The 15744-nt window shown below is 41.1% G+C and overlaps 1 protein-coding gene across 1 annotated transcript in view; it reads right to left on the bottom strand.

The window, feature by feature from the left end:
- Positions 1 to 2716: 2716 nt before the first annotated feature.
- The window catches only part of chrnb1l (cholinergic receptor, nicotinic, beta 1 (muscle) like), a gene marked incomplete at both ends in the record, with an annotated part of 24020 nt that continues 10992 nt past the window's right edge, over positions 2717 to 15744 (bottom strand). Inside the window, 2 exons of the mRNA XM_079804218.1 lie at positions 2717 to 2857; positions 3062 to 3203. Of these exons, the coding sequence (XP_079660344.1) occupies positions 2717 to 2857; positions 3062 to 3203 (283 nt within the window). The remainder of the gene's footprint in view (positions 2858 to 3061; positions 3204 to 15744) is intronic.

Raw genomic sequence — 15744 nt, forward strand, 5'->3', positions numbered from 1 at the left:
TCCCGGTGAACATGGTAAAAGAGTTTAGACAGAGGGTAGTAGCTAAAGCTAACTTAGTTCTAAAAAAAAGTTCCTGGATGCGGTGTACTAGCTTTTACACATGCATTTTGTTATCTAAAGTTACAAATTCAAATGAATTTGCGAAATTCAACACGACAGCGATCAACTTGAGCTAGGCATATTGAGTATTTATCTCTACTAATGGTTCGCTAAGTGTATAACATTGTAACTTTATGCTAAGTAATGTTATGTTAGCTATATTAGGCAGCTACGTGTGCTAGTGAGACATGCTTCATGAAAACATAAACCAAAAAAATGTATAATCAAAATGAAAGATTACCTGTCCAGCAGAAATACAGCCTTGTGAACTCCTCAAATCAAACGGGTGCGCCAGGGTTGCCAGGTTTTCACAACAAAATCCGCCCAAATGCTACTCAAACTAGCCCAAAACAAGCCCGCGTTTGGAGGGTAAAATATGTGTCTTTTTGGTAGGGGTGCCTGCAAAAATGTGCAAATCCTGGGGCAAAATATCACATTTTGATCATTCTTACCTACCCCACCTTTAATAAAAAGAAAAACAATGTTAGTTAATATTTGAAATAATAAAATGGGATTTTCTGTGTGTGTGAGAGCTGAAACATTGGCTGAAAAAAAGGTGGGCCTGCCAGAAACGATCAGGTAATGTAGTTTAGAATAACTGGGCATCAGTTCATTAACTTTACTGAAGCTACACTGGCTGATACAGCAGTAGGATTCATATCCTAACAGCTCAATGAGCAGTCACACACACACACACACACACACACACACACACACACACACACACACACACACACACACACACACACACACACACACACACACACACACACACACACACACACACACACACACACACACACACACACACACACACACACACACACACACACACACACACACACACACACAACCAGGGAAATATGGTCTGCCAGATTATGCTGAATGCATCTGATTATCATTTGTATGATAGAATTTCAAATTATATGTTTATAAAATGAAAACATAAAAAAAAACAAAAAACAAATAAATGACAAAAACCAGTGAAATAAAAGAGGCAACAATTTGCATGCTCTCTCTGGTTTATGAACACTGGATCAATGAAATAAATAGGTTGTTCAGACTACACCAAGAATAAAAAACAGTTATTCGTAAAGGTATTATAATGACCTAATACAGAATGTAAGTGACAAGTAAAGAGCACAAAATTAATAATTATAAGCATAGTGGATGAATTGAAAGAATATGACAATAACAAAATATATTGTCATTGAAACATATACATTATCAACAAATGGAAACATTAATTTAGGAAGGAAGAAAGAAAGAAAGAAAGAAAGAAAGGAGGAAAAGGAAGAAAGGGGGAAGGAAAGGAAGGAAGAAAGAAAAAAGAAAGGAAGGAAGGACAGATGGATGGAAAGAAACGGAAGTAATGAAAGAAAGGAAGGAAGAAAGAAACAGAAGGAAAAGAAGGATGAAAGAAAAAAGACAGCCAGACAGAAGGAAAGAACGGATAGATGGAAGAAAAGAATGAAAGAAAGGTAGGTAGTTAGGAAGGAAGAAAGGACAGAAAGAAACAGAAGGAAAGGAAAGAAGAAAAGAAAGAAAGAAAGAAAGAAAGAAAGAAAGAAAGAAAGAAAGAAAGGACGGGTGGACGAAAGAAACAGAAGGATGGATGAAAGAAAGAAAGAAAGGACGGAAGGGAAAAAAGACGGATGGACAGAAAGAAACGGAAGGTAAGGAAGGAAGGATGAAAAGAAAGAAGAAGGGAGGAAAGAAAGAAGGAAGGACGGATGGAACAGAAGGAAGGATGGACAAACAGATGGATGGTAAGAAGGATGGAGCACGGATGAAAAGAAAGATAGAAAGAAAGAAAGAAAGAAACGAGGAAAAGGAAGGAAGAAAGAAAAAGAAAGGAAGGACAGATGGACGGAAAGAAACAGAAGTAAAGTAAGAAAGGAACGAAGAAATAAACAGAAGCAAAGGAAAGAAGAAAGAAAAAGGACGGACGGACAGAAGAAAAGAATGGATAGATGGAAAGAAAGGGAGTACGGAAAAAAGAAAGAAAGGTGGGAAAGAAAAGAAAGAAGGAAAGGACGGGTGGACGTAAAGAAACTGAAGGATGGACAGAAGGAAAGGAAGTATGGAAAGAAAGAAAGAAAGAAAGAAAGAAAGAAAGAAAGAAAGAAAGAAAGTAAAAAAGACGGATGGGCAGAAAGAAACGGAAGGTAAGGAAGGAAGGAAGGAAGGAAGAAAAGAAAGAAGAGAAGGGAGGAAAGAAAGAAAGAAAGAAAGAAGGAAGGACGGATGGAACAGAAGGAAGGATGGACAAACAGATTTATGGTAAGAAGGAAGGATGGAAGGAAGGATGGAGCACGGATGAAAAGAAAGATAGAAAGAAAGAAAGAAAGAAAGAAAGAAAGAAAGAAAGAAAGGAAAGGAGGAAGAAAGAAAAAAGGAAGGGAGGAAGAAAGAAAGAAAGACAGAAAGAAAAAGGGAAGGGAGGAAGAAATAAATAAAGGGAGGAAGTCAGTGAGTGTGGTGATCCTCTGGTGCCCTCTTGAGTCAGTGTCTGTCAGCCGGAGCCGGAGCCGGAGCCGGAGCTGGAGCTGGAGCCGGAGCCGGAGCTGGAGCCGGAGCCGGAGCTGGAGCCGGAGCCAGTTGTTTAGGGATGTGCTCATGGAAAAGGCTGGTCAGGAGTGTAGTTGAAGCTGGCATCCAGAAACATGGCCAGTGTTCCCAGAGAAGTGATGACGACAAACAGCCAAAAGAAGAGACGATCCAAAACCAAAGCAATGTACTGCCAGTCATCTGTCATCTACACACACACACACACACACACACACACACACAATGGGACATGTTCATCTCCCTGACAGCAGGATGTGTGTGTGTGCTCAGTTTATCAACAATCATGAGGATTGGGATCGGGAGGAAGAGCCTTAGATAAAGGTTCGTTGTGTCTCTGTGAGTGTGTGTGTGTGTGGAAGGAGAGCGAGAGTGTGTGTGTTCATAGACTTACAGTATCGTCCACGTCCTGCTTCTTCAGCTGCTCAGACATGTACGTGATGGCGGCGATCGCAGACTTGAGGTTCGGGGGCAGAATCAGACAAAAGCTGTCACTGTTGGAGAACCTCTGCAGCTTCACAGTGCTCTCATTATGACTAAAACACACACACACACACACACACACACACACACAACACAGATATTAACCCTCGAGTGTATTAACAAAACACAAACGGTCATATTGAAGTCAGGAGTTCACTGACTGTAAGTCGATTATTAAAATTGATGAAAATTTTCATTAAATGGTGCTTATACATCCAGTTATATTGTACACAATTGCCTTATCATGCCCTTTTAGTCTTGATGCTGTTTTTACTAGAAGAGTACCAGTGTTCCCAGTACACATTATCTTTCCCATATTCTCCACTGTTGCAGCTCCTCTCTTAGCCTGGTCCTACCAGACTCTCATACATTTCATTTGTACAGAGGTTCTGGCCACTCTCCATTGACAAGCGTTTACTTCCTGGAAGGCGGGAACTCTGCTGAAGTTTTAAACTATTGGATCTGCCCAGAGCCGCTCTGGATCTGCCATAACCAATCGCTGACGTTTGGTCGTGACGCATGTCATGCGCCGTTCATAAAACCTTGTGCATTTGGATTGTGATTTATTCACGGTGGAGGGGAGAGTTTTGTGATCGGGAACGCGCTGCTCACGTGGTCCATAACATGACTATATGCTGTAAATAAAATGTCATATGTTTGGTATGATAAGAATAAAAGCTGCCGTAACAAACGGCCCATTTCAAACGTTTACGTGCTTTTCTTCTTTTATTTTTTGAGCGGTGATGAAATATATTGCTCTTGAAAATACTTGCCAGCATTTAAAGACATCTAAAGTCTAGAAAGGCATCCAAATTACAGGGAAGCGCAACCGTACGGTGCTCTGCAGGGGTCAAAAAGGATATAAACAGTGAATTTTGAAGTGATATATTCTTGAAAACTCAGAGATGTGGATTCGGACAGCAATTAAATGACCACACGGCCTTGGTGTTTGTCTAAAACAGGAGGTAATTCGGCCGGGGATTTTTACGCGGGTGGTGGGAGACGGACGGCAATCAACAACTCCTTCACCGCTAACGGAGCGAGCTGGAAAATCAAACTTTTCCCGGGACACAACATCATGGCCACCAACAAAACATAGAAAAGTTTGTTCTTGCTCCGGCTTTAACTTCTGGATATTCGGCAGCGGTGCCACAACGGACCGAACGGCTTCGCTCACAACTTTACTCCGCCGCCATTACTGAACTACAACTCAAACTAGCGCACAACATCAACGCCATCGTTCTCAGCCACTCCCTCTGTTCGCTGATTGGACCGGTAAAAATTTGTTCGGAGAAAACCTAAGAATATACCACAGTCCCAGACGGAGCACTGAAGGAAAAGGAACATTGAGCGGAAGTACGTAGGAGGGCGGAGCCAGGCTTCTCCTCTCTTCCCAGTCTGTCAGTAACGCTCTGTTTAGTTCCTGTCTCTATGAAGCCCCTCCTCCTGAAAAGCACAGTGTGCACTGATTGGTCGGCTGGAGTAGTGTGTTGTGATTGGTCAATCGCTTTCAGTGTGTTTGGGAAATGTCTTGCCCCTTACCATAACTGCTAGTTTCAACACATTACTATCTAACTCAACCAGGCCCCGCCCCTTTATTCTGTGTATGCCTTGGGCGGGAATGATTTAAGTGAGGAATATCGTGATGTGTTCGTTCCCAGAAGAAAACTCAAGACTCTAAACGAGGCGTTTCAGGGGGTTCAGAAACAGTAGCCGCGTTTCCATTACAGATTTACGCAAAACGTTTGCGATATTTTCTAAATGTCGATAAAAAACGATTGCGAAATGACAGCGTTTCCATTAACCGATGTCATGTGACTAAAACATGTTTCTTTTCCTCTCGTGATAAGTCATTCCAAAAATGATTCCACGTATGTTGGCCATTATTATTAATGGAAGGAGACGTAGGCGTGTTATTAAAGGGCCATGAAACCCCCTTCTCATAGGACAAAGACGTACTAAAGCCAGACTATAGTCTCATGAATATTTATGAGACATCGATGAGTCATCGCCGTACTATAGTACGAGAAAACGTCACATCCTATGACGTTGACATGAAGACGAATTTACACCAGGAAGTTGAAAATAGAGCAAAAAGGTTTCAAATTAACTAGTTTTCTCCCACATTCAAAACTAACAGACGGTAACATTGACTTCCATGATGCTCAACACACATACTTCTGTTAAAATCTCAGAAAATTTGGTTTAGGGTTTCATGACCCTTTAACGGCAAGGAAAGCCGTTTTGGGAGCATCACGGATGAGGTCTTTCTCCCTCATATCTGCTTCAAGGTCTTGATCATTTGTGGCATTTCTTTGTTGTTTAGAATCCATTATTCCTGTCATTCTCTTGTCTTTTATGAGTTTAATAAAGAACTCCGTCTCGTCTTCTGTTCAAACATACCGTCTTCTGTAAATGCGAAAATTGCAGTTTTGTGAAAATGTCCTTTTTCGGATTGCCTGAAAAAACACCTAATGCGAGCGTAAAAACTTTTATGCGAAATTGGAGCGTTTCAATTGGCCGTATTTTCAATTTCAATTTGCGCATTTTGAAGGGTAACAGGTGACAGCGATATAAAGAACTCACTTTGTAGGGACTTTCATGCTCAAACAGCAACATTACACACTAAAGACAGTTGAACATGAAAAAATATATAATAGACCCTCTTTAAAATGTATATTATAACAATTATCATTAAAACGTGCTTATAAATCGTTATTATGCTCACAATTCTTTAAGTCCCCCTGTAGCCAATAATTTTATCCCCTAAAACTCATCTTTGATCACCAAAATTACATATTTAAATGTTGTTTTTCCCCCCCTGTTTTTTTCTTCATGCCTTAAAATAGCTTGGATGTAACTCTACACCTTTGCTTCATTTAGTATACGAGGTTCATGAATATGCATATGAGCCCCGCCTCCACTCACACTAGCTAAAAGAGATCCACTCGCTCAACTTTACTGTAGTAAACGCTGCACAATGGTCTCACTCTTTACAACGTCAGACACAAAACGGTTATTAATATAATAAGCCTTTGGCTTGACTACGTTATCAAGCCACTAACAATGTGTTGCTAATGTCACATAAACCCTGTTCACGTTCACCATCTCAGAGTTAGACATCTGCCTTCTGAACATCAGCATCTGTAGAAACGCTTTGAACATCAGAGAATGGCATATAGTTCATCATAACATCATAATATACATCATCTACATAATTTCCACGCTATATTAGTTAAATATAGTCGATTTTTTATATCAACAGAAAAATATACCGGGATAACCTGCTTCTTTTGAGAATAGTTAAAGGGTTAGTTCACCCAAAAATGAAAATTCTGTCATTAATTACTTACCCTCATGTCTAATTCAAAACACGGCATCATGAAGCTTCGAAGCGTTATGAATCAGTGAGTCGAATCATGATTCGGATCGCGTATCAAACCGCCAAACTGCTGAAATTTGGCGATCCAAACTGCTGATTCGACTCACTGATTCATAACGCTTCGAAGCTTCATGATGCCGTGTTTTGAAATCGTCATCACTATATAAGTCGTTATTTAGGGTTTTTTTGCGCACAAAAACTATTCTCGTCGCTTCATAAAGTTATTGTAGAACCACTGTAGTGAGATGGACTTTGTAACGACGTCTTTAGTACCTTTTAAGGGTCTTGAGAGTGAACCGTGCCATTGAGCCAATGGAGGCCTTTCAGAGCCATCAGATTTCAACTAAAATATCTTCATTTGTGTTCCGAAGATGAACGGAGGTCTGACTGGGGTCGAACGACATGAGGGTAAGTAATTAATGAGAGAATTTTGGGTGAACTAACCCTTTAATGATATGATAAAGTTCCGCCCCCTGGTGACGGGATTGGATACAAGGTAGTTTGTGACGTCAGAAACTCCAGCAATTTCAAACCGCGTTTTTGAGACTGTCTTTGGTTCACTGCAGTTTTAAAAGGTGCCCTGTCACACAAAACCGTTTTTACTTGCATTTTTTTAAATAAGTTAGGTCCATATGTGTTCGTGTTATGTGGTGAATGTGAAAATGAACTGCTACCTCCTCTGTCAGCTCTAGCCACTGAAAAGAAATAAGCGGAGAAATCAGGCCATTTACAAAAGCTGGTCAGTCTGACGTGGAGTTGGCTGAGCTCATTACTATTCATGAGCTCACCCAGTTGAGACCGCGCCCACAGAATTCGTTTAGCTCAGTGACAGTTTTCGTACACAGCAAGGATGGCTGAACGCCATATATATACCGTAAAACTTCAAATAATAGCCGAGTCCCAAATAGACGCCTGTCTCTTTTAAACGCCTGGTGTGACGACAGGTTTGGGTAAATAAAGGCCGGTCTCAAATAGAGGCCGGGTCTGTTTTTTAGTATCGGGCTGTATTTGATCTTCTCAAACCCGTCAGATCGTCTGTTCTATGTTTTGATTAAATTTCACGTGACAGACGGAACCGTTCATGAACGACTCATCACTATGGCAACATAACAAAGAGGTTAACGAACTTTCAGTCTTCAGTTTTTCTTAATTCTCTCAATACCACCATGGAGAAAAGTATAATTTGACATTTAAGCTGACAGTTGTCAAATTTCAAGCGTGGGTAAAGCTGGATACGGAGCGGCTGAAAAATTCCTTTAATGCTTGCGCGCAGACGTGCGCGTGTTTTTGTGTGTGCGAGGGAGAAGGAGGAGATATATTTCATTAACTTCGGGATGTTATCCTTAGGTATGTGGCCTGACAGTAGCTTCTGATGGAAGCGAGGATCACCTTATCCATTATTTCAAAGAGGGAGAGCCGTGCGCATCTGGGCGGGATCTGTTAGTGCGAGCAAGGCAGGCAGAGTTAGCGGAGGCTGGAGAGGGAGAAGTGGAGGAAAGCGACGAGGAGGAGGAATTCGCCCATGAACTTGTAATTGAGAATCGCGGGGATGATGATAGTGATGAATATAGTAATTCTCTATCACATGATTGCAGTTGTTTTACAGGGTAGCCTTCATTCTTTCTTTTTGATGTGTTTCGGGCAACAAGTTCATACGCTCAATGGATTTTAGCGGTAACTTATATTGTTCTGCCCATTGCGGTCACATCGTTTCGTTTTTTGTGCTGAAGACATTTCTTACATTAAATGATTTGTTAAACACATTCAAATTAATTATAAATAAAACGTAATATAATGTGGTAACCTCCTACCGTCATGCTTGAACATCTCAACACTAAATTAAAGGCCTGTCTCTTATAGACGCCTGTTTCAAATACAAGCCGGTGCAGTTCGGTGATTTGGGTAAATAGAAGCCCGGACTATTATTTGAAGTTTTACGGTATGGCAATATACCTGAAGAAGCCATTTCTGCAGCGATTCCAGACGATAGTAAACAAAGTTCCTCTACTTGTTGCGCTGGGTAAAGAACACTGATAGCCAGGCTCTCATTGGCTAGCTGTTAGCCAATCAGAGTGAAGCAGCGTAGCTCTTTGAATATTAATGAGAACTGGCGCAAACCGAGTCTTCCTGCAGGCTTTCTTTACTAGAATGGCTTGAAACGAGGTAACTAAGGCATTTTTTCCCACAAAGTCCATGGTATAACTTCAGACATTACCACAAAAGTAATGAAATAAGTGTGGCAGGGCACCTTTAAGGAGAAAATACTCAGCAATGGTGTTGACTTAAAGGATATTAAAAACACCACATAGACAACATTAAACACTTGATTTTCACCACAGAGGGTCTTTAAGCTTGTAGAGGGGATATTGGTGACTAAGGTTGTACTTTGATGTGCTTGGCCTAAAAAGTTTGAGAACCACTGGTACTGCGTATAGGTCCTTATCCTTCCCTTTTATCCTGAAAAATGAGACCTGTTCCTTGACCCGAGCAGCCTGAAAGTGACCGCGACACACTTTGAAACATCAGGGCAACATTTAGACAGCACTTCTCGTTCAGAGTGATTTACAGCAGCTGCATTGTTACATTTCAGAACAGGAATGACATGCAAAACTTGCCATCATAATTTTAGGAGAAAATCACCTAACTACTGAAATTGCTGTTAATTTAAAGTATCATCTGTAGTATAAACCATGCAATATTTCATGGTAATAAGTATGAGAAATATCATTAGTATGCGTCAGTAATAATTGATAGCATTGTGCAATAGTCCTGCATGCCGCGTTGTACAGTAGCACTAGTGTAGAGGTCAGTATTGTGTTGCTCTGTGCTATAGTGGGAATGAGTCTGTCATACAGCACAGAATGAATGAGAGCTGTGCGGTGCTGTGTCTGGGACTGACCTCTCCTCTCTCACATTCCCATTCTTTCAAGGGTGAGTTTTTTCCAACAGGGATTATACAGAGTGCACCACACGTCCGGCACATGACATGCGTGGTCAATGAGATGCATACTGGTATAGACAGGAACTCAAACTAGCATTTGTTTCCACATACTGTATATGTGGTGTACGTGCTCACCTTCCACATACCGAATATATAAAGACACATCCTAACATGATTATCTACATAGACCCAACAGACCTTCACACAATATAAACAATGCACTAAGTATAACAATTCCACTAGGTTCTCTTCCACCTGTTTGTTCAGACAGTTAGATAAACATATCAGTAAACACTCGTACACACAGCTAGCTAGACCTTTAGCAAGCATTTTAGGCTGTTTTCAAATTCATGTGATCCTGATGAGACGTGCATTCCTTACGGAGCATGTTTTTGCATTCAAAAACACCTGGGGATGGAACCGAATGCGACTTCTCAAAGCAGGTTTTAATATGCTAAAAGCACCACCACCAAAAAAATAAAGTTAATATAAAGAACTACCTTGACAACATCACTGAATAAATAGCTACTCTGTGGCTGGACAAGTAGTTGACACACTTTGACCCGGCTCATGTTACAGGTCTCTTTTCCGCAGTATATTTGCATCACAAGTACACTTGATTACCAGCGGCAGCTGTCTGTCACTTTATAGTTAAGGACCATTGTTACTAAAACTATTAAAAAATGTTGGCGTCAGCATCTGAGAACTCAGACATGTGTGAGTACCGATCTTTTCAATGTATCTTGGATGTAATGAGTGACGTGACATTGAATCTTCCTGGCAGAACTTGCGCTAGAGCTTCATTTCTGGAAGTTGTGAGGTGGGGCCTCCATGGATCGGACTTGTTTGTTCAGCCCATCCCACAGATGCTCGATTGGATTGAGATCTGGGGAATTTGGAGGCCAAGGCAACACCTCAAACTCATTGTTGTGCTCCTCAAACTCATTGTTGAACCATTTTTGCTTTGTGTCAGGCGCATTATCTGCTGAAAGAGCCACAGCCACCAGGGAATACTGTTTCCATGAAAGGAGGTACATGGTCTGCAACAATGCTTAGGTAGGTGGAACGTGTCAAAGTAACATCCACATGGATGGCAGGACCCAAGGTTTCCCAGCAGAACATTGCCCAAAGCATCACTGCCTCAGTCGGCTTGCCTTCTTCCCATAGTGCACCTGGTGCCATGTGTTCCCCAGGTAAGTGATGCACACTCTCCCGGCCATCCACGTGATGTAGAAGAAAATGTGATATATCAGACCAGGCCGCCTTCTTCCATTGCTCTGTGGTCCAGTTCTGATGCTCACGTGCCACTGTTGGTGCTTTCGGCGGTGGACAGGGGTCAGCATGGGCACACTGACTGGTCTGCGGCTATGCCGCCCCATACACAACAAACTGAGATGCTCTGTGTATTCTGACACCTTTCTATCAGAAGCAGCATTAACTTCTTGAGCAATTTGAGCTCCAGTAGCTCGTCTGTTTGATTGGACCACACGGGTCAGCCTTCACTCCACACGTGCATCAATGAGCCTCGGCCGCCCATGAGCCTGTCTCCGGCTCACCACTGTTCCTTCCTTTGAGCGCTTTTGATAGACACTGACCACTGCAGACCGGGAACACCCCACAAGAGCTGCAGTTTTAGAGATGCTCTGACCCAGTCGTCTAGCCATCACAATTTGGCCCTTGTCAAACTCGCTCAAATCCTTACACTTGCCTAAGACAAAATGTTCACTTGCTGCCTAATATATCCCACACACTAACAGGTGCCGTGACGAAGAGATAATCAGTGTTATTCACTTCACCGGTCATAATGTTATGCCTGAACGGTGTATATAGCGCTGACTTCAATTACCCGGACGAGCCTGTGTTATCAGTTCTTACCGGGGATAACATACCGCTGGATGATGCGATTGACCAATCAGAATAAAGTATTCCACAGAAGCCGTGTTATAAAATGAATAAATAATACTACAATACCATTGTTTAGGATCATCGAAATTCAATAACAAAGACATTGGTTAATAAAGTGAGATTAAATGCATAAAGGCCTGGTTTCACAGACAGGGCTTAGATTAAGCCAGGATTAGGCCTTAGTTCAATTAGGACATTTAAGTAGCTTTTATAAACGTGCCTTAGACAAAAACATTGCTGGTGTGCATTAAGCCTGTGAAACCAGGGGAAAGTGTATTTGTTTTTGACCAGAAGCAATGAGAAATGCTTTTGCCACTCTGCTTGCAAAATATCCCAATACAAATCATCATTTTCAAAGCAGTTAACCTCCTATAACTAGGCTGTATTGCTTTCATACCAGTTGCCAATCCGGTATCCAAACACCTGTTTTCAGGCACGTCTGAGTTCATTACACATTCTTCACACCAGGCAAACTGTCAGACACACTTGGGACCACACTTAAAGTGACGAAACATCATAAGCAAAAAATCCAGGTTATTTAGGCCTTTGGGTTGTTCCAAATCTTGGGTAGCAGCACCTGCTAATAGCAATGGATTGTCATTTACGTCCAAATAAAAATACAACATAATTAACTTTCCCTGAAATCCCTTCTCTCATCCTGCAGCCCTCAAGACCGGCGGCATTTCTTGAAGGACTTGTGAGCTTAACACTATAATAAAGCTCCAGCAGCATGCAGCCATCTTAAGACCACCTGTTAGACTGACTAAAGAGCAGACACACGCCGCGCCACCACATTATAAGAGGGAGAGCGACTGGGCACCCAGTGCTTCCGCAAAACAGTTTGTCACGTCTATTACAGACAGATAGAGACCCTGTCTCTTCTACACGCACACACACACACGCCACACTGAAGCAGAGTCATGTTCACATTTTCAGAGAAAACCCATCCATCTGTCTATCCTCCCATTCATCCATTTATGTGCATCCTCAACCCTCGGCCCTCCCCTGCTGTTCTTGTGTGCATTACACTCTAATGCCTCATCTCAACAAGAGCTTAGGTTCTGGCGACTTTGGAGGGGTGACTGGGCTTAACTGGGCTAAGATCAAATGCCCTTGGATTGAGAGGAGGAACAGTCAACACAGAGACTTTCATCATTCGTCCACCCTGATCCGCGTTTATGAGAGTTGCTTAAAAGCGAGCAATAATGCCAACACCAGCAGATTATGTTACAAGCACATTAAACTCCTGCATATTGATTTGGCATCTCGGTGTGTTTTTGTTTGAGTGATTGTTCATTTACTGTGAACATGAACTGTGTCTAACAAGGCATGTGCGATAAATATAGTCTACCATGGGCGTCGGAACCATTGTATGTGGGTGGGACAAGACCCACCCACTTTTTACGATAGTTGATATTGGACCCACTCACTTTTATCGTTTCTAATTCAGCACGTCTGTTTACCTACGCCTAATCGATAAACACTTCTTATTAAACACATGTTAGACGCTTTATTTCCACTTTTGTAATATTTTCTTCATTTTTATTGAAAATAAATGCCTCTCCGATCTGATATGTGATGGGAAAAGGGAGAAGATTGAGCTCGGCGAAAGGCGGACTCGAACCGCGGGTCGATTTGTGTCAAAACTAGATGCCGTGCATCTTACGCCTACACTACTGCCGCTCTCTATGATATGGCGATTTCTGTAATTTTGTCTTTCCGAACTATACGTTTAGCGAGCAAAGCGGTATATTTAATTGGCATCTACTCCAGTAAAAAAATTCTGAGGACCCACCCACATTTTTTTTGCTTCCGACGCCCATGTAGTCTACGATAATATCGCAGTTGTTCTTTTAACGACATGCAATCTCACATCATCGAGTATGTCCCTCACTTTGCAAACACCAAACAAAAACACGCCCAGACAGTGCACACACTGGTGATGTGGCCTTTTCTGTTTAGGTTAGACTACTGTGTGATCTATTAAAATGCGGTAAAAAAACGCCCCTGTCTTGAGTAGTGTCTTTTAGGCTATATTTATATAGCAATCACACAAATCAGCAGATTGCAAATGCGATATTGATTTTATACAACAGTTTAATAAACAAGAAGTTAATATTAAAGGGGACATATTATGCCCCTTTAGACTGGGTAAACCCAGCCTGATCTGCCGACGATTTGATTTCGCCCTGCAACTCAGGCTGGAAACCTGTTAGGGTTGGGTACCGTTCACATTTTAATCGGTATCGGTACCTGAAATTCGGTACCGGTACCCAACGGTACCTTTTTTCTGTACTTTTGGGATGTTTACATAAATAACTGTAAAGAACCTGTAAGTCATTTATAAAAGTGTTATTGACATTATGCCAGAGCTGCCCTGGTCTGCCATTGTCTGTGATGTTTGTACTGTATAATGTAATATTTACTAGTAAATAGTAGGCTACTAGGTACTTAATTTAATTAATAAAAACAACCATATTATTAACTTTTCTTTTTAATTTCATTTCTATGAAAAGATTTCCCACAAATGATGTGTTGTGTATTTTCTGGTAATCAAATGAAGACATAAGACATTAATTGAATTTATCTTTTAATTTAATTATACTTTTTTGTCAAACAAAATGCTGCACAACTGAGATTTATATGGTTAAATTAAAATATGACAAAAAATTTATTAAAAAATAAATAAAGTTTTGATAATTTATTATTATTACATTAGTGTTAGTATTATTATTACATTGAGGCGTATCTAAATTCTACTGTACAACAGTAATTTATTTGTCAAGTTAGCCGAACTTTTATTTTGACGGGTTGCCGTGAATTTGAGTTTGTGTGTGTTTATGATAGGACGCCGGTTATTTTTCTCAAATTAAACGGTAAAATGTTCATGAAGTGACTCAGTGGCTTTGGAGATGACGTTCGTGCGTTCATGTCCTCATATGAGAGGCAGAGATGGAAACATGCGACCGTCATGCGCGATTCTGAGTGAGAGTGTGTGTGTGAGGTAAACCCATAGACTGTAAACCGCGCGTCTATGCATTCATTCGCACAGAGACACGCATGATTCGTATTTAAATAGTCTTTTTGCGGTTTATTATTCACAGACACTAGTCTATATAACCAGATGCGTTCTCAGGTACCGAAATTTGGTACCGATTGATTTAATGTGAATAGGTACTCAGTAGTACCGACATAATTCGGTCGGTGCCCTTAAAAATACAGAGTTCGGTACCCAACCCTAAAACCTATACATTCATTTCTACTGCTTCTGTTACACTTTTTCGGGAACCAATCACAGACTGGCTTATCCACCTGGAGCGCTATTGGCGGGTTTAACACGATGACGGATAGAGAAGCGATGGATCGTTGCCCGTTGATCACGCCTCTTGTGGTCTGATTGGTTGAAGGACTATCCAATTGTTCAATCTTAAATTGAGCTTGCTCTGGTGATAGCTAGACAAATGCCCCTTTTTACAAGATGTAAAACAAGTCTCTGATGTCCCCAGAGTGTGTATGAGAAGTTTTAGCTCAAAATACCCCACAGATAATTTATATACCATGTTTAAATTGCCACTTTTTTGGGGTGAGCAAAAACACACCATTTTTGTGTGTGTCCCTTTAAATGCAAATGAGCTGCTGCTCGCCGCCTGTTCTTTCAAGAAGAGGGCAGAGCTTCAAGAGCTCGTGCAACAACAACAGAACATGTCAGAAACGAACGGCGTTCGGTTCTACCCGGAGTTGGACAATAATGCCTACAGAGCCAGAGAATAAATGCTGCGTGGAGATAGAACAGGTATAGTTTAGTTTAATTCCGGTTAAAACTTATGTTGCTTTTTTATCCAATATTAGTACAAGCCTGTTGTAATGGACCCTGTCCGAGTGATGGCCAAAACTTTACTGATGAGTTTTAGTGAAACAAAAACATACACTGTAACCACTGTAGTCAGATTTCCAAACCATTGTCTCTTATGAGTCGGTTCTTTTTAGTGAATCAAAAATATAGAGCACTAACAGTGTAGTTTGATTACAGAATAAATGACTCTTATGAGTCTGTTCTTTTTAGTGAATCAAACAGCTTTCAAGTAACTGTGACACTTAGATTAGAGTAGTTACTGACCGGTAGTTAATTTAACAACGTGTAGTTAAATGCACACATAATGCGGTTTGTTGGTTTGTCAGTAGTATTTTGTTATGCTCTAAAAGGACTGACAAGTTTTAAAGGAAAAAGTGAAAAGATTAAATTCTCATAAATTGGCAATGAAATAGCAAGCACAAAGACACACACTGCAAATGCTACAGCAAGAAGTGGATTATTTCCACGGCGTTCGTTTATGTTCCTGCTGTGCTTCTGTTCTTGTTCTGGCTG

This window comes from Gobio gobio (genome assembly GCF_949357685.1).
Source record: "Gobio gobio genome assembly, chromosome: 2".
Classification (NCBI taxonomy): Eukaryota; Metazoa; Chordata; class Actinopteri; order Cypriniformes; family Gobionidae; genus Gobio; species Gobio gobio.